Source organism: Calonectris borealis, chromosome 4 (genome assembly GCF_964195595.1).
Source record: "Calonectris borealis chromosome 4, bCalBor7.hap1.2, whole genome shotgun sequence".
Lineage (NCBI taxonomy): Eukaryota > Metazoa > Chordata > Aves > Procellariiformes > Procellariidae > Calonectris > Calonectris borealis.
The window spans coordinates 35,889,524-35,909,322 of record NC_134315.1 but is presented as its reverse complement, the minus strand read 5'-3'; the positions used below and the strand labels follow the sequence as shown (position 1 = coordinate 35,909,322).

Here is a 19,799-nt window from a genome sequence, read left to right as displayed (position 1 = left end):
CTCTTCTCACAGAGAAAGCTAAGGGAACGACTGCTTCTGCATCTCTGACCTAATCTACTTCCTGTTTCCAGAATAAGAATGTATTTTTTTATTATTATTATTATTATTTAGCAGAGATAAACTAGTATTCCTTGAACAGATATGTTCCCAACATTTCTCAAAAAAAAAAAAACAACACACCAAACCCAACATACACTTTTATCCTGATACACACAAAAAAAATGCCTCTCAAACTCAGAAAGTGTTACTTGAATTCCTTTAAGAGCTTTAATTATACACTATTCAAACAAATAGAAGATGTTTGCCCTTGTATTATTTTCCAAAGAAATAATGAGTTCAACAATTTGTGCTTGAATTCCAGGTTTTGACCTGGAATTCTGTTCCAGATGTCAGTGTGGCAACTGACCAGCCAATTCCAGAATCCAAGAATAATCTATAGAACTCCCTCAATTAAGAAAAAACTCCTCTCCGTTGACTAGAATTTCATTCAAATGTCCAGCATACGTATAAGAATCAGGTTTTAGTGCTCTCAACTGCTAACTGAAGTGCTGATGCAGCCCCTCATTTAAAAGATTAACCTTCCAAATTAACATTCACAGCCTTAAGAACTCAACTCTAACTTGGAGTTTATAGAACCTAGTAATCGCTCTACGAGGGAGTTTTTAGTTTGAGGGTTTTTTTGGAGGTTTGTTTTGTTTTGTTTTTGTTTTTTTTACAAACCACATCAGAATAACCTTAGAAATTCTTACTCTAGCACATTTATACCTCAGCCACTGAAGAAAGTTAGCTGCTATAGCTATATGGGCAAATCATTAACTTTAGTACAATGTAATGTGTTAGTACAGAATTCAGTGTAGGGTGGAAAAAACTTGCCTGAAAAGCTAGTTAGATACGTGGGAGATTAGTCTGTGCTCTGAGCTTCACTCATGTCTGTACCTGAACTAGCTAGGGTAAAAAATTATTGCACAAAAAGCTGCAACCACTTAGTATTCTACAGAAACAGAGCATCTCCTAATCCAGCTCTCTCTTCAAAAACAGTGGGAAGAATTACTGCGCTTTGCAAAAAGAAAACACTATGAGAAGACCCTCATTTCCCATTTCTTCCCATTTACTCCTCATTTTTAACTGGTCAAAATACTCACATAAGGAATTTTAATGCCAAGACCTATGTGCCAGTAAGACTGCATCTGTGGACAGAAGCTAAGCAGGAAATGTCATTGTCACAACTTGACTAAATCTTAGAGCATCTCCTCCTCATGGCCTATCATATCAAACCCATCAGGAATATTCTTTCCTGACTATCAACATCACCTAATCTATTACAATTTTTAGTTTGATGCTTAACAGCTTTCTTACAAAAAGATTTGTTCAACGTTTTTTCTGTTAACAGTTTTCAGTGACCTATAACCTGTCTGACAAATCTGAAAGGACTCAGAATAAACACAGCACACGGTCACCATATGGCTTTGACAGCAGCATGTTTGGAATATGTATAGTAGAAAAATGGAAATTATTAGGAACTTTTTGGTTTCTTGGTGTGGGTTTTTTTTTTTTTTTTTAATTTAAACTGAGGGAAACTAAGTTCTTGTATATCCTGGTGCTTATATTCATGACTTATACAAAAGGGGTAACAAACTAAAGTATATGGAAAATGCAGCTTCAAACATGAAGCATTCACTGAAAGAGTGTGTACCTTACCATAGCTGTAAGGCTGCTTAAACTACGATTAAGTTAAAACCAAATCATACTAGTCTCGGTTTTGACTAAAAATGTCTCCCCCACCTTCAAGTGGTTTATGGCTGTAACAGTACAACAAACAGACAGAAAACATTCCCAGGCATTGGAACTTGATTCTCTACGTTGTTAAATTGCTTTTGGCCTGTGCCAGCTACCACTCTCCCAAAGCGCACCAAGGCACAGTTTGGAGTCGAAATACAGCAGATAGCATTCCCAACAGACAATCTGGGGGCAGCCACCCTGCCTAAACGTACAAGAGTTGTTAGGATAGATGCAGGCCAGTTGGCTTCTGTTCTAGACAACGCTGCTGGTTTAATAGCTATCCAAAGGTACTTAAGTGTTCTGCTCCACTGATGATCATAGTATTTAAACTTTGCTAATGCCGGTCCTCATATTAAAACTCAACAACAGTGAGTGGTGGAATGATTTGAAAAGCTTAAAAGCCAAAGATCACTGAAGAAACAGAACCTGAGGCTACCCCTTACGTATAAATGTAAATCATATCCTGCATTTTAATTAAAGCAATTACGAGAACACTACAAAGAAATGTTAACACGCTTATTATGTGTTAGCAATGCTCTGTACCTTTTAAGAGTATAATTCAGTACTTTGCTTTACGTAGTTAAAATCCTATTCATTCTCCTTAATGAATTACTGTCTTCCCAGCTGGAAATGGTTCTGGTAATATTAAAAATAGTGTCTCATAGCTGTTAAGCTTTATTGATGGTATTTTACACACACACAGATAGTGCAATAAAATTAATTTTCTTCCACGTGCCCCCATTAATATTTTTTTTACTTGCTCCTTTAACATTCTTTACCAAAACAAATCATCCTTCCTTATCACGGTAGCAAGGTTAAACTTAAAAATTACATGGTTCCAAGGGAAGACTACACAAGAAAGATAAATCCGCTAAAGGTTACAAACCACATCTGACTCAAAAACTCCCCAAATAGAAAATAACCAGAGACTGGGAAAGTATTGGAAGCAAGTATCATGTGTCTGCCCTGCTATTATTCTTCCTTACGCGCCTGGAGACAGCATATCAGGCTAGACAGACCTTTGTTCTAATAAAACGCAGTCACACATGTCTTTTTAAGTCAGCAAATTAGTTTAATCACCTTAAACTTTGTTGTTATAGTTAGAAGAGAATTACTGTTACTCTGTAACACTCATGGCCTAATAACTTAAACTCAGGTTCCTAAAAGAACAGTAAGGTTCCTGGAAACAAATAACTATATTGCTGGATTAAACATGAGTAATAAGGTTATCATGCATGAAGTTCAGACTGCCACATCACCCTCAACACCATTCTGGAACTAGGTTATGTGCTGGGAAATATCCTCAATTGCAGAAGTTTAGAAAATGCCTGCTGGTAGCCTGGCGAGTTGAACTAGCTGGGAAGTTTCTGATAACAACGTGTTTGTAAAATTCACCATGGTTTATTGAAATAGTTCAAATGAACTGTCATCGGGAAACCTTACTGCGTAGGGCCTACACGTAACATCCTGCATCTGGGTGTACAAGGGTTGCAAATCCAACCGCTCCAGTGCACAACTGGTTAGACACAACCAGACACCAGGGAATTCGTGACTCTTGAAACTTCCTTTGTTTCTGAACAGCAGCTTCCAGGATGGGTTCCCATCTTCTATCAAGACTGCAATGAGACCTTTCTTAGGCTAAATGACCCAGGGCATCCACACTCCCAAAGTGTGCTGGCTCCCTCAGCTATCTAAATTTTGAGCACTAGAAAGAAAACCAAAACCAAAAGACGACAACCTTGAAACAAGATAAAAACCAGCTCTCAGTAATAAGCTGGAAGCCCTGGTATCTCAAGGAAAGGAGCAGTCTGCTTGGCAAAAAATCATTGGAGAAGGACAAATACTGAGCAAAACTAGTAACAGTTCTCATTTTTACAACTGAAAATCAGTGTGGAAACTTGCTCACCATGTGCTGGTGCTCCCATGACAGTGTCACGTCCAGCCCAGTGGGCGACACTGAATGGCCTTGTTCACCTATACAACTAGAAGTAGTATTGGGCGTTCTTTCTAATATCATTTTTACATACTAGAGCTTCCACCTTTCATTTCACCTTTGAGGAGTGTAAATACTTAATGGAAATGCTCTATTCTTACATTTTATGACCAAAAAGTAAACAGGAAGACATTCTCCTTTTTCCTGCTTGCCTGCAGGGATGGGAACTGGGACAAGGGAGAAAGATTTCAGTATTGCCTCAGTCCCACATAGCTTCTGCTTTAGGTTCTCCTTCAGCAATTGCTCCTATCATTCCTTAGAGCTTTTCTAAATGGCAGTAGCAGCATGGTATTGACATGATTTATCTCACTTTTATTGCTCAGTGCTAATGGGATTTAGATGGTGCATGTGTTTTTTTGTGGCACACTGGGATCTGTATCAACACAATGCATTCTATTATTAAAACATCCCAATCTGCTCAACTCCTTATCAAATTCTTTGGGAAAATACTTCACAGCTGCTTTAGTAGGCAATTTATATAGCCAGCTGATCATCTCCATTTGTAGACTTCAGTCTAGCTCACACATAAAAAGCTATCTTAAATTCCAACTTCTGAACACACATACCTAAAGGATAAACAAATTGCTTTGTTGTATAAATTCACTGCACAGAAATCTTGTTTTAACACTTCTTCCGCTCATACTGTTATAATACACCCAGAGTCTCCATTTATTATGTAATTTTAATTTTATCTCGGAACAGTAACAGTCACAATGCACTGTTACACTTCTGAACCATTATATATTGAGTGATGATCTCTGATCTCCTTCCCTTACCCACTTGGCTTCCAGTTAACAATTTATGAGCTGGAGATAGCATGAGGCCAAACCTCAAAATAATCTCATTTATTTTCTTTAGTCATACTTTCAATCTCTATAACTTCCTGGGGAAATGAGTTTTCATGACTTTATTACACTTCATGTGAAAAATACTTCCTTTTAGGTTGGTTACCTGTTAACTGTGTGTGCCCTATTTCTTGCATTGCAAAACCAGAAAGTGGTACGAGGAAGGTGATACAGAAACTATTGCAATTTTATAGACTTCTATCATCTTGCTCTCCTCCTTTCCTGGCCATTATTGCCTTTTCAGGCTAAAGAATACTTACATGAAAGCTAAAAAATGACTGAATACCAAATTCTTCCCTAATGTACTTTTTTCTGTGTCTTCAGAGCAATTAGGCAACAAAGTAATCAAAGCAACTCCAGAGTTTCGGCATATGGGTGCATTAGGGCTCCCTGTTAAGAGATTTACTTCTAAGGGTTTGGAGGACTGTAGAAAACAGAACCTATGAAAACCAGCTGATGCAAAATAAAGGTAAGTCTTAGAAAAAAGTACTCAAAAGTTAGTGGCAAAGTTATATTAAATTCTCTTGTGAAAATTCCAGAAACAAATATCAAACACTAATACAATTTCCTACCTTTTGAAATGTAAAATTAAAAAACCCATTAACATGGAAAAGATAATCTGAAAGCCAACAAAAATTCCATGCATGGAACTAGCTATTTGATCCTTCTGTCATCATCAATCATCTAGTCTTTCTGCAAATGTGATTGTTGTCCTTGATTCCTACCCTTGACTCATAAGAAACAAGGCACAAAAGGATTCCTCTTAGCCACCGAATAGTTAAGCATTGACTCTAAATAGCTTCCTAAATCCAGTTTATCCATCTTTCAACTGGAAGTATGATGCTTTCAAAGACAGCAGGAAGACACATGTAGCTCAAGGGTAAAGTCAGGAGCCCTTTAGCAAGCTGAAAAAGTTACCAAGTTGCTTGCCAGATCTCCTCTTTCACAAATTTTTTAACGTGCTTTCTTGGCTAATTATCAGTCTGCTCCCTGTATCAAGGCCAGTCCATTTTGAAAAACACGACAAATATTCAGGCAGTGCAGTATAAAGAGTGCCTTCTGTAACAATTCTGATGAAAAAAAAAAAAAAAAGTCAGGACAAAATTTAAGCTACATTGTCAAGCTTGTAGATAGTCCGTGTTCTTTGCTCAGTTCCTTTATATCAACATTTGAAAGAAAAACACACCCACCAAACACAAATACACACATTCTTCCTCATGCCAGTGTCTTAAGGGGAATTTGTTCACTAAGACTAAAAACAAGTAACCCCTCTTCACCCCCCCTCCAAATGCCTCTACTTTCATCCCTGAAGAACTGCAAACACTAGATACCAGATATGAATATAGACAATGCCTCTCCCCGGCCTTAAAAATACAGAGCCCCGGTCCTGGACAAGATATTAAACAGAAGCTGCTTTTGCCACAAGTTCTGCCAAGTTTACAAAGTTTAAAAGGAACTTACTTAAACTCACATCAATTCTTCAGTAAAGCAAACTAGCCTCATGCCAAAAGAATAAAGAGGCAACACATGCAGACAACTAATTCTGCCACAGTAGTAGTGTCACAAAAATACACGTACCTGTCCACATACACTTAAATACGTACACATGTACATCTTGGTGTCAAAATAAAAATATTTCTTCACTCTTTCATTCTCATTACTGTTATCTATCACTTGGACAATAAATTGGCAAACTCATTCTGTAGGACAACTAGATACTTATTCTAAGATACTATAATGCACAGTAAACTTGAATGTACTTATGTCAAAAGAAAGGCATAATGATACACAAATGAATAGTCTGCACCAAAAACCTAAAAGTGAAACTACTAACTTCCATGAAGAAGGCACTGCTTACTAACTTATAGATGGGCACCTGTAACAACTCTAAAAGATAACTACCAAAACCAGCATGTATGGCAATATCACACCCATGCAGACCTCCAGTAAATGAAGCAACAGAGATGTCACTTAAGATTAAAAAGCATGAAAATCCCTGCAGAGAGCAGTTTGCTGCCTTAGCTTCACAACCCCACTATCCACAACACAACAGTGTTCACATGAGGCAGACCTTCATTTTATATCAATAGTATTCTTATTTTTGCCAGGTGGCAGAGATTTTAAGATCTAAAAGGGGCTTTAGGTAGGCTGGATAGAAATGAGAACAGGGGAAAATTACTTATCAAATGTATACATATAATTTCAGTAAAGGGGTACATAGAACTATACACATCTTTTTGTCCTAAGAACATCTATGTCAATTGTGACACCACAGCTTCTCTTACCTCTTTGCTGGCATATGATTTTATTTAGAATACAAAAATAACAGAAAGCCACCTTACCTTTTTCTTCATCTATTCGAAAAACTCCTATACCAGATCCATCTCTGATGGAATATCTAATCTCCCCATCTCGTCCTGCATCTTCATCATAAGCAGATACTGTCATTACTGAGGAGCCAACAGGGGCATCTTCTTTTATAAAGCCTTTATCTGCAAATATAGAGAACCGTGGAGGGTGCAAGTTTTCATTCACATCAACTACCTCAACCTCAACGTAACATGTAGAGGATAATGAAATGGGTTTTCCTTTGTCCTTGGCCCGCACAGTCAAGTTATAAAGTTGTTTCTTTTCATAATCCAGTCTTTGTACAATACGTATTGCTCCACTCAGTTTGTCAACATCAAAGGTGCCATCTCCACTGTCCAAAAGACTGTATCGTACTTGACTTGACTGGCCTAAATCGGGATCATAGGCTTCTAGCCATGTAATAATCGTTCCCTCGGGAAGATCTTCTCGAATTTTCACATGATAATTTGAAGGAATAAACTTAGGAGGATTGTCATTAATATCTTCTACAGACACTTTCAAAATAACTGTTGAAAATAATTGAAGTTCTTCAGTAGGTTGGTCCCTAGCCTCTATTTTCAAGAAATACACATGCTGTTCTTCACGATCAAGAACTTCTGCAACTTTCACAATTCCTGTCACAGCATTAATGGTAAACTTGTCTGTATCTGTAAGAAGAGAGTATCTCACTTCTCCATTAGCCCCCAAATCTTTATCAGTAGCTTGAATTTGAATTATTTCACTGTTTGGCTCTTTGTTTTCACTCACTTCAACAAAATAGCTGTCTTGCAGGAACTCCGGTGGGTTGTCATTAGCATCCAAAATTTTTATATCTAAGAGGTGCCAGGCAGACTTCTGTGGTATTCCAAGATCATAGACAGTAATATTCAGAGTATACATATCTTTTACTTCTCGGTCAAGGGGAGATAAAATTTTCAGCATTCCTCTTTCCATATCAACAATGAAACTACTATCTTCATTACCTCCAGAGATAACATACACCAGCTTTCCATTGAAGCCAGTATCAAGATCAGTAGCATTCATAAGTATTATGCTGGAGCCCACAGGTTGGTCTTCTCTTATCTCAATGCTACTGGGGAGAGTACTTCTAAATTGAGGTGCGTGCAGATTCACAGAGTGAGTGTCAAAGAAAACATCCTCAACTTCTCCACGACTGTGCAATTTATTTGCTTGTAAGAGTTTCTCTGCGAGCATTTTGGCAACACCAGTTTCTTCACATTGCAAATTGACCGGTTTGCGACTAGTAGCTACAGTTATGTTGATATACAACGGTTTTGCAAAGTTTTCTCCATCTGTAGCTGTAATTTTCAAACTGTGAAAAGACATTTTAGCACCTAGGCCATCTATTAGTGACTGTTTGAGTGAAAGTACTCCAGAATTTGGATTTAGGCTAAATAAATCCAGTTCATTTCCAGATTCAATCTGGTATCTCACCAACTGGAGCTCATCAGCATCAATAGCAGATACTGTTGTTATTTGTTCTCCAACACCAAGATCCCTGGGGATTGTTCCCTCACAATTTATTTTCTCAAACAGAGGTATATTGTCATTGAGGTTATTTAAAATAATAGTAACAGGAACTTCAACTTCTCGACGATATGGTATACCCCAATCAGAAGCTCGAATCCTTAAATTGTAAACCCTCGGCATCAATTCATAATCCAAGTCTTCTGAGGTACTAATAATACCACTGAAATGGTTAATCACAAATGGCAAAGGATTTAGGTTTGCAATGCTATAGGTCACATAACCATTCTCCCCTTCATCAGGGTCTTTTGCACTAACTCTCATGACATTCGTACCTATTGGCACGTTCTCATCGAAGGAGGCTTTATAGGATGTCTGAGTAAATTCAGGAGGATTGCTATTCATGCCTAGTACTTTAATTAGTACTTTTGCAGAAGCTCTTCTGTCACTTGTCACAACTTCAAGTTCAAAATGCGATGCATGTTGTGCTTTTATGGGTTCTAAAGTGGTAATAAGACCAGTGTGAGTGTTTAAATTGAATTTTACTTTGCCGGCTGTATTTTTAAATACATATTTTAAATGTGGGTAACTAGGCAGAGCTTTCACCATTATCACAGGTGTGTTTGGAGGGGCAAATTCACTTATTTCAGCTCTGTATATCTCTTTTTCAAATCTGACAGGACCAGACTTAAATTGTGGTGATGTCACATGAACAACTTTTACAGAAGAAAACTGTGGGGGATCTCCTTTATCTTTCGCTTGAAGGGTAAGGTTGTATCCAAAAGGGTGGCTCTCCCAATCGATGTGACCAATGGCTTTTATTCTGTATTCTTTACCTCCTGGAACAGACCTCACTGTTTTGAACTGTTGAAGCGGATCACCCGCAACAATATTTAATGATGCTACTTCCCCATTTGAACCCTGATCATTGTCCTCTACAGTTACAATTGCATAAGTTGGATCTTTGTCCAATTCTGATGGAGTCAATGTAACAGCTGTAATAACAGGGGCATATTCGTTTGCTTGCTCTACGTGAACAGTTAGTTTTGCCATACTGCTTATGCCACTGCTACCATACAGCTTCAGTCCACGGTCCACTGCAAGAATTTCCATCTCATAACGCTTAGTGTCCGAGTAGTCAAGTCTACCAGTTAGAACTATCACTCCACTAGTTGGATGTATAGCAAACACATCCGTTCTTTCTTTAAAGCTATAGTAGAACTCTCCATTTGTTCCTATATCTGCATCTGTTGCACTGACTCTTGCGATGCTGGTCCTTATTGCTGTGTTTTCAGGCAAAGAAACACTGTAAGATGTTGGAGAAAACAAAGGCCGCAAGTCATTTGTATCCAGTACCTGTATCCTGACCTTCGTGCGTGTTTCAGCATTTGAATTTTTTTCAACTGCCTTAACAGTCAGCATATAATGGTCTTTTACCTCTCTGTTAAGGATAGCTGTGTTTCCTCCCTTGGTCCGTATCCTCAAAAAGCAAAAGTTTCCAAGAACATATTCTTCAGCTTTGAACAAGTTCTCATTGTCACCAGAAATAATCTTGTATCTTAGGTCCCATAATGGATTTGTAAGGTAAATACCCATTTTCACTGGATGCCCAACATAAGTCTTGGCTGCAGAATTCTCATACACAGTGGCATTATACTGTACTTGTGTAAATTGCATTGGTGGAGCATGATGTGGCCTTGGATTTCCTTCACAGTTTCCGAAATGCTGCACCAGCAGCATCAGCAGCAACATCATAGTCAAGTATCTTCCCATGGCAGCAATTACAAAGAAACCCTGAAACAAGAGAGATGTGTTAAAACTCATGACTGTTCAAATACTATTCAAATCACCTTGATGTTTAGTTTAGAATTCATGCTTGAAAGAACACTGTAAGTTAGACACCTAGGTTATATCCTTTTTTGCAGAAAGTTTCATTATTTACAGTAACAGAAAAGCAGATAAATTAGAACTCCTAAAAAATGCCAAGAATCCAAAAGTCTAGAAATTACTACCATGACACAAGGCGAACACACAGAGTTAACTTCAGATGAACAACTCCATGAAACAACACGTTAGAAGAAATATGCCAGTGCTGTCTCCTATAAGTGAGCAAACTAGATCTGAATTAATCTGAAGTAGTGAACATTCATTCCATTCCTCTACTTCATATGTGACACTGTCTTCTGATAGAAAGTTCTTCTTCCTCATTTCACTTAGATTGTAAAATGGTTGACATCTGATGATATGGAAGTAAACTGCAAGAGTTGGCTTGAAATTACCATGAATTCTTCAAAGTATCCTAAAAGTACCTGTTCCAAGAATTATAAAAATTACAAACAGAGAATACTTCTGTACATATTGTAGTCTCTCCAGCTCTGAGTACCCTTACAAGAGTAGTGGATAGCAGTGCATATCATAAAAAACATTTTTATCAAGCATCACTAAGTTGTAAAACCAATGAAGAATGAGACATATTCCTTTATTCTCCTCTCAGAGCAGATCTGAAACAAATTAGTACCAAGAGGTATGAGAACAAGAATCTATCAAAATTACTGGAGAAACTATTAAGACACGTTTCTCAAACACACTCCAGAAATGACAGGGAAAAAGCCTGGAACAGCAAGACAGACATGGAGACACACCCTCACTGGCCTTCCCTTTTGAAGAAGTCAGTGTATCATTTCCAATGCCTAAATCCAGGCAAGACTGCAGTAGGAAGAAAGGCAGAAACCTCAGGAACAAGACCTTTGGGACCACTCTCTTCACCTGGGTTTATAGCAACAGTCTTTACTCCCTAAAGTCTCGCAAGATAACAAATCAAAGCTTCAGAAAGCTTCCTCAACAAGCCCAAGCTTTCAACAAAATCTTGGGGGAAAAGTTTCTTTCCAGCAAGTAGAAAGCAATCTAGCTTTGACTTGATTACTTTGAGTAAGTAGTACACATTCTTTTCTTTCACCTTTCCCTATACATCCCAAGTATTTTTCCCTTACCTCTCCTTCAGCATCTTCTTCCCTGGCCAGCCTGTTATACAACTCATACTCATTCCTAACCGTACTAATTCCTAACTGTACTCTTCCTTCATTCTCCCTGACCTTCTCTCCCACCTTTTAGCCCTAGTTTGGCCCCACTCTATCTTTGGCTGTCAGCCTGTCAGCCTCTCCTCAGTGCCTATCCTCACACTAGTTCTGTTCGTCTCACCTCAGAATGTATCACATTATGTTGTGATATGTGTCTTTCCTCCACTCACATTTTCTCTTACTGTTATTTCTCTCTCCCCTAATTCCTATCTGCTCAGATAGATACACGAAAGATCACATTGGCTGAGATTCCATGGACTGCCTCTGCCCACTAGAAAGCATTAGAGCAAATTAATCTACTTGTGTCAACAGTTCACTCCAAAACCTCAGAAGAAGCTAATGCAGTCACAGCCATTAGTAAGTCAATGATTTTGAGAAGAGAAGAATTTAAGACTCAGATCCACACAGACTATAGGAAATATTAGAGAGGAGTAATGAAAACTTAGCTAGTACCTTTTCGGAAGAAGGGGGGAAAAAAAAAAGTGCATCTGTCTTCCAAATCTAGCAATTAAGTTACACGATTAAAGCTATAACCATAGCAAACAATAAAAAGTGAATGAGCAAACAATAAAAAGTAAATGAGCTTTTAAAAGTATGTCACTAGCTGAAACCACTAGTTACAAGGTCTTAAAGCTAGATGAAGGAAAGGCAAATGAGCATGAGGTTGGAACAGCCACCATTTCAATGGGTTAACAATATTATTCCTCCCCTATCTGCTCTTCTTCCCAAGCTATGATTTGTCCTGGGAATAAACAGACACTTGGGTCTCCAGGGCTTCATCCCCCTAACATACTGCCAAGTAAATGAACATTTTCATCAAAAAAAGAAAACCCACCCCAAACAAAAACCCAAAAACCAACCAAAACCCTGCAATAAATAACTGATATCAATACTTCCAAAACTCCAAGCAGTTTAAGATGCCATTAGACTGTCCTAAAGGAGGTGTTAAGAAATTGTTACATCATTTTAAAGTAATCAACAGAAACAGGTTCTTTTACTCCATCTTGCTGGAATTTTGGAAGCTGTCTATTATCAAAAACTACTTAATGAGCAGATCTTATGCTGATCTGATCAGGTCTTTCCCTCTTTTCTTCCTCAGTTACACTAGGGTTTGTTGTGGGGTTTTCTTTTTTTTTTTAAATTTACGCTGAAGTCCAAAATCCAGCTTGACCTCCGCTATGGCATCCCGTAACTCACTGCCTACACTTATGTTTGGCAACAAGCTGTCTGAAGTGGTGTATTTATTATGTAAAACATTGTACCTGTCTGTATCTTTTACCATTTGCTCCTCACATCTCAGGCACATTAGATAGATACATGATGCATTAGACTGCATTAAGATACCCAAACTCCTCATTAAAATTTGAAGTCGAACACATGTGTGCTTTACCATTACCATAAATATTTTTCTGTGCCATAATACCTTAAGCACTTTTTGCTGCTTTTCTGTAATAATTTCAAGTGGAGTCCGCTCAGAACTGGCAACAGGCAGCCTATTACACACGATGACGCAACTACCAGTAAGTAATCCATTCCTCAGCAGCAACTTCTAACGTTTGCTGAGTCACAATCGAGAGCTTAAGAGCATCTCTCAACTGAACAGTTAACCATGTGAGATAAAAACAAGTTAGTCATTTCTGTTACATGACACTTCTTCCATCTTGTCATAATTTACAGAGCTACTGGAAACTAAAAAATGTTGATCCAGGATTATCCAAAAATCAACATAATATAATCTTGATAAACATCTAAGTGTTAAACAATGCCAGTTGTAAAGACAGTTAACTACTAGGGGAAAGTATGAAAGTGTTAAGATAAAGTGATAATGTGTTAGATATAAACTCAGATGGCTCATTACAGTGAGCCAGAATGACTGAATTTCAGAAACATTTTAGCTAAAGGCTACACTTTGAACTCCTAAATTTTTTATTATCTTTGGAATATGACCAGTTTAGGATTTTCTGCATCCGTTTTCAACACATAAGGCAACCGTTTGCTTAACAAGACATCATAGCCCTAGTTTTATAGGAAGTGCACACCGTATTTATTCTGAAAAGCTACTTGCAAACAAACTTTGATTTCCTATTTGCAAATTTTTATTTATATGCATATTCAGATCATTTTTATTTATATGCATATTCAGCACTGGGATACATAAGATAGTTTTACTACTTAGTTACAATGTTCACAAAATTATTAACACATCAACACCATTAACATAATTTGTATATGGGAAAAAATACTAATAGAAATATGAACTATCTTCACATTAAACGTATAAGAAGCAAAATTTTGGGGCTAGCAGACTTCAAATTGATAACTTAAAATTGAAGATGATTTGGATAAGATAGCAGTCACATAAAAGACTTTCTCTTAGCAGTATGTTTACAGTATATAGATTTCAAAGTTTATAGTTCGAGATTTCAAAGTTTTAAGCATAAAATACAGAATTTAGTAAATGGCAATCTCAATGCCAAGCAAGCCAAGAAAAAAACAGACAAAACAAGCCTATCTTCTACATAATGTATCAATAGGGAGCATACATTGAGACATTTACTCTCCCAGCAATCAAATAAGTCGTAGGTAGAAAAAGAACCTAAATCAGGCCACCTAGCCCAAGCCGCAAAGAGTCTTAGTCCCATTGCTATCCCTTTTCCACACACAAGATCTGCCAGTTCAGTCCAGAAGGACCTACTGTAAGACTAAGCTACATCGTTTACATTAGCAGAACGAGACTCTGTGAGCATGGCCTGTTATACTGCTCTAGGGAAACATCAGAGAGCATTCTGAAGACTAAAAGAGGTTCTCTAGTGCTGTTTCTACAATGCTTGTCTACTGAAATCTTTCACTAACTTTTAACAATTGTAGTGGGGATTCCCCCGACATGTGCATCAGCCTCTTTGATTTGTAATGTTAAGTTATTAACACTAAAATGTCTCTATCAATCAAAACATCACCTATTTCAAGGTCAGTTTTGATCAGCATATGCAACTGATGCTGTTTGACACAAATGCACTGTGAAAAGTTATTACTGCAGTAACTAAACTGTCATGAGAGGGTTCCTATTGTAGAAGTCTATGAGAGATCGTGTGGCTTTGTGGGCTGTAGCATCTGTAGTTACATCTGCTCTTTCAATTGTTTAAAAGCAATTATTTATGTAGTCTGATTGGAAAAAAAAAAAAATCCGGTTTAGCTGTTTCAACACGCTTACGTTTCCAATCAAAAAACTTAACAGTGTCTTTTGCTTTTCTGGGAGGGAAGGTGTCCGGCTGTTTTGGTATCCAGAAAATTAAACACACGATGAAAGCATATGGCAATGTTACTTTAGTAAAGCTGGTAAGTTATTCAAAAAATGTACATTGTTGCAGAGATTAACATAACAGTTTTAACTTGTGCCTAAACTCCAGTAAGTTTTATGCTTGTATTCTCCACATCATGAGTTAATCTCATGAGATACTGTGATTTATGCATTCGAGATCTTTGCCGTTAAAAGGAAAATGCAGCAGCTGTATTCAAACAGCACGCAAAGATTCCGAACCAGGAGTGAAATAAAGTTTCACGCAGAGAATTTTGACTATTTACCTGTATGGCAGTTACTTACTAGTGTATCTAATGCTGAACTCACCAGTTGTGCAAGAAAAAGCAACCTCCAATCTCTGTGAATGAAAGAGTTTGATCGAAATTTAACATGGCACCTTAAAGTTTGTGATGATAAAAATAGTTTTACTGAGCTTGAACTCAGTTTTAAACTTAAAAAAATTAAAAGACATAAATCTTTGGGGGTATAAAGGGATTTTATGTTTGCTTACTTGCACTGATAGCAGTGATAACTTAGCCATATAAAGTTCTTTTGCATGCCAAGTTATAAAACCCAGGAGACTATACTACTGGTACGACTACTAAAGCTCGCCTTCCAGTCTCCTAAAAGTGAGATTTCAGGATTTCACAGAGAACAAAAAAAACTTTAAAGTGAAATAGTTTTCAGCGTTAAAGGTATTTTACTCACTAAATAGCTGAAAATTTCCGCATGGTTAGACAGGTAAATAGAAAATACACATCTATTCTTTTCTTTTGCAGAAAAACAGCAGAGGTGGTGAAAGAATACAGGTAATATTTCCCATGGAACTGCCTAGGAACAACTTGCACGCAAGTAGTTTAAACCGCAGGAAAACCTGCTGTTAGAAGGCAGCATTTTTTAATTTGTTAATGCGTTTCCAAAAAAAAGTTTATCAACGGGGGGATACTATCAGCGGTAAGACACACTGTCACTTGCTGACACCAAGAGATTAAAAAGTGTACCCTTCAAACAAAGCTTTGTTTTGTTTCAACTGCCGTAAAGAGGAAGAAAAAAAGCAGCAGAAGCCGGCTGATGCGTTCAGCCGGGATCTCCGAGAGAGCCGCTGCTGAACGCCGCGTCCCTGCGGACCCTGCCCTTTATCTTCCGGAGGAATCCGGCGAGTAACGCGACGAGGGACACGGTGTCGAAGCGCAAACAAAGGAAGAAAGTCACCCCAAGGTACTTGCTGTCCGCGAACCGCCCCTGCCGGCTTACCAGGGAACTAAGTTTGCGGCGGCCCATCAGAGGCATCCGAAGACACCTTGCCTCCAGGGGGAAGTACCGCCGCCACTCCTCTTCCTCGACCCAACTTACGAGCAACCTGCCGCCTAAACCCCTGCCGCCTCCCCGTGGAGCGCGCCCGCGGCTCCGGCTCCGCCGGCCGCCGCCAGCCGCGGGGTGGGGGTGGGGGGGGCAGCGGGGCGCCAGGGCCCATGACGCCCGGCGGCCAGCCCGGCCCGGCGCCGCGGGCGGGCCGGGGATAGGGGGGAGGGGGCCGGCGCCACCCCGCAGTCCCTTCCCGCGGGCCCCCGCAGCACGAGGCGACCGCTCGCCCAGCGCCTCCGGGCGGCCTCGCCGCGCTCCCGGCTTCGCCTCAGCGCCGCAACTTCCCGAGGGGGCCCTCGCCGCCCGACCGCCCCCTCCCCGCGCCGCCGCTGCCCGCCCTCCCCCGCCACCAAAACTTCTCCCAACTCGCCCGGCCCGGCCCGGCCGCCCCTCACCTCACCTCTCCGTGGCTCACTGCCTGCGGGGCGGGGGCGCGGGCCGGGGCCAGCCCCGCACGGTGCCCGCCGCGCCGCTCCCCCTTTCTTCCCCGGCCTCCCGCGCGCCTCTCCGCTGCCCCTCCGCTCCCTCGCACCGAGGCGCCCCCCGCCGCCGTATTCCTCCGCGGCGCTGGACGGCCGCCCCTCCGGAACTCGTTTCTGGGGCGCTCCGCGGGCGCGGGCGCGGCGGCAGCCCCCGCACCCCGGCCCGCCTCCCCGCCCAGGGCCCGGCCCCACCGGGGAAGGACGAAACGCGGAGAGGGGGAGCGGGGGGAGGGCGAACCACAGCACAAGCTGTTCCTCCCGGTGGCCCGGCGCTCACGGGGACGCCAGGGGGGCCGGGGTGGGGGTACCCGCCAAATTCCGCCGCGCTCGCCCCGCTCCAGCCCGGCCAGGGCGGCAGGGAGGGGGGTGCCGACCCGGGGACGCGGGCGGCATCGCCTGTGTCGAAGTCCTCCCTGGGGGAGGCCAGTCAGAAACTTCAGAAAGCTGCTGTCGGGGAGTCTCTTACAGGGATGGCGAGGGAGACCGTCGGACCCCACGGGAACAGGCGGTCCCCGCTGGCGGGGCTCTGCCGTCCGAGCAGCAGCGGGTACCCGGGGCAAGCCCCGCGGTCCCCACTCGCGCCGGTGGCAGCGAGGACCGCCCTGCCAGACCGCAGCGCCTCGGCCGCCGCTCCCTCTTCCCCCGTGCGGCGGGCGGGGGGCCGGCCGGGCCGCCGCCCCCGGGCTGCGCCGGCGGCTTTGGCCTCGCGCCGCCCAGCCTTGGGCCCTTGGCTGGGCTGGGCGAGCCGCCGCTTACCGGCCGTGCGGAGGGAGGTCTCCCAGCAGAGGCCAAGACCGACTGGCGGCTACCGCGGCTCCCCGTCACCGTTTTAAGGAGTAGCGCCGTGCCCCGGCGCCGGGAAAAGCTGCGGGACCGGAGACAGCCGGGGGAGCGCCGCGGCCCGGGGAGGGGGTACGGGCTACCTCAAGCGGGGAAGCGCCCTGCAGGAGTCCTGCTGAAGGGATGTCTGTCAGCCAGCCCAACCTTAAAGGTTAATACTCCGAAATAGTCCTGGGAGGATTCCCCGCTCATTAATAAGCGATCACGCTTAATAACGATCAAACGTTTGCCTGGGGAATCCCGACCCAGCGGGCGCACGGCGAAGCCGGGCTGCGGGCGGGAGAAGCCGGCGGGGGCGCGTTTACTGCGCATTAGCCCCGCCACGTCTTTTATTAGCCACACAAATAAATAAAGCCAGCTGCGCAGGGGGCCCCTCTATAGCCAAAGCCTCGCGCGCCCGGGGCTGCAGATCAGAAGAAACCGACCCCTTCAGAAAGCGCCGGCTCTCGGGTTCACCAGCCCGCCGCCGGCAGGCTCCGCCGTGCAGCGCCCGCGCCACCTCCCGGGGCCGCCCGGGTAGCCCCCGGTCCGGGCACCGGCCGCCCCGCGGCGGCGGCGGCGGCGGCGGGGGCGCAGTTCCGCGGCGGCCGGGCAGGGGGCGCCGCGCCACAGCGCACGGGCGGCCGGGCACGGCGCCGGCGGCCGGCCCGGCCGGGATCGGCCCAGCAGAGCGGAGCCGGTAGCCCGCGGTGCCGAGCCCGGCTCCGGCCGCAGGGGGTTGGGTGGGGAAACCTGCGTGCCGCTCTCTCCGTGAAGGTGGCGGTACAGCTGGGGGTGCCCTCAGCCCGCGGCACGCATAGCTGTGGACAAAGTCGGTGTGCATACATATATAGATAGATACTGATATATACAGAAACATACATGTACTACACAGTTATAAACTACGGGTTGAAGGGAAAACCTGAGTATTTTCAGTAACGCAACGAACTAGAGCACCAAAACTCCTATGGAAATCATCTTTCTAAGCACCCTGCTGATAACTAACTCATTAAACAAAGAACTCACCAGACCAGCTGGACTCGGCGCTCTTCTCCCAAAGTCCGCTCCAGCTCAGTTCATCCCCGCACGGTTCCTCCCCCCCTTTCTTTTTTCTCCTTTTGAGAAGAGGCGAGCAATGCCCCGGTGCCCACACACCTCTAGAGCGTGAACTCCGCCGCCGCCCCGGCGCTCAGCGCGGCCCCGGCGCGAAGCAAGCGCGGCGCCCGTCCCCATCGCCACAGCGCGGCATGTCGGCTCCGACCCATCCGCTGCTTTAAACTTGAACGAGGGTGGGAAGGAAAAATAGACGGGAAGAGGGGGAGAAGGAAAAAAAAAAAAGAAAAAAGAAAAAAAAAAAGAAGACGGAAAGGAGGGACAGATCCAACTTTTTAAGACATGTCCAGGCAAAGAACGAGCAGAGTTGAGGAGTTGCAGCAGCGGAGAGAGTGAGAGTGGGGAAGCTGCGCCGGATCGCCGATTCCCTCCCTCCCTCCCTCCCTCCCTTCTTCCCCCGCCTCCCTCCCTCCTTCTCTCCCTCCCTCTCCCTCTGTCTTCTTTCGCACTCCGTCCGTCCCCCACGGGCCCTGCTCCCGGCAGCACCACCCCCTCCCTCTCCTCACTGCTGCAGCGGAGCGCGGCGGCGGCAGCAGCAGCAGCGCGCACTCTCCGCGCCGCCACGGCTCCGCGCGGGGCCGCTGCCGCGCACCTGGGCCGCGGCCGCTCGCCCGCAGGTGAGGCGAGTGGCCCTGCGCCCCCCCGCCGCCCCGGCCCCCTTCCGCCGCGACCTTCCGCGGCCGCCGCCGGTTAGGGGCCGCGCTGGCTCCGCCGCCGCAGCGCCGCTCCGCTCGGCGGGACGCCGCTTCCCCCGCCGCACGGCTGCGGGCGCCCCGCGGCAGCGCCGCACCGCTCCTCCTCGGCGGGGCACAGCCCCTAAAATAACCGGGTGACTCCAAGTGGGCTGAGCTCTCCTCTCCTCTCCTCTCCTCTCCTCTCCTCTCCTCTCCTCTCCTCTCCTCTCCTCTCCTCTCCTCTCTCCTCCTTTTTCTCTGTTTCTTGTTTTCTTTTTCTTTTTTCTTCTTTTTTCTTTTTTCTTTTTTTCTTATTTCCTTTTTTCCTTTTTTCTTTTTCTTTTTTTTCTTTTTTCTTTTCTCTTTTCTCTTTTCTTTTTTCTTTCTTTTTTCTTTCTTTTTTCTTTCTTTTTTCTTTCTTCTTCTTTCTTTCTTTTTTCTTTTTTTCCTTTCTTTTTTCTTTCTTTTTTCTTTCTTTCTTCTTTCTTTCTTCTTTCTTTCTTTTCTTTCTTTTTTC

General features: G+C 43.4%; 1 protein-coding gene across 1 annotated transcript in view; it reads right to left on the bottom strand.

The window, feature by feature from the left end:
* FAT1 (FAT atypical cadherin 1) overlaps positions 1-18,603 on the bottom strand; it is a 111,477-nt gene extending 92,874 nt beyond the window's left edge. Inside the window, exons 1-2 of the mRNA XM_075149213.1 lie at positions 18,522-18,603; positions 6,960-10,248 (exon numbers count right to left, since the gene is read on the bottom strand). Of these exons, the coding sequence (XP_075005314.1) occupies positions 6,960-10,227 (3,268 nt within the window). The 5' untranslated portion in view covers positions 10,228-10,248; positions 18,522-18,603. The remainder of the gene's footprint in view (positions 1-6,959; positions 10,249-18,521) is intronic.
* Positions 18,604-19,799: the final 1,196 nt, after the last annotated feature.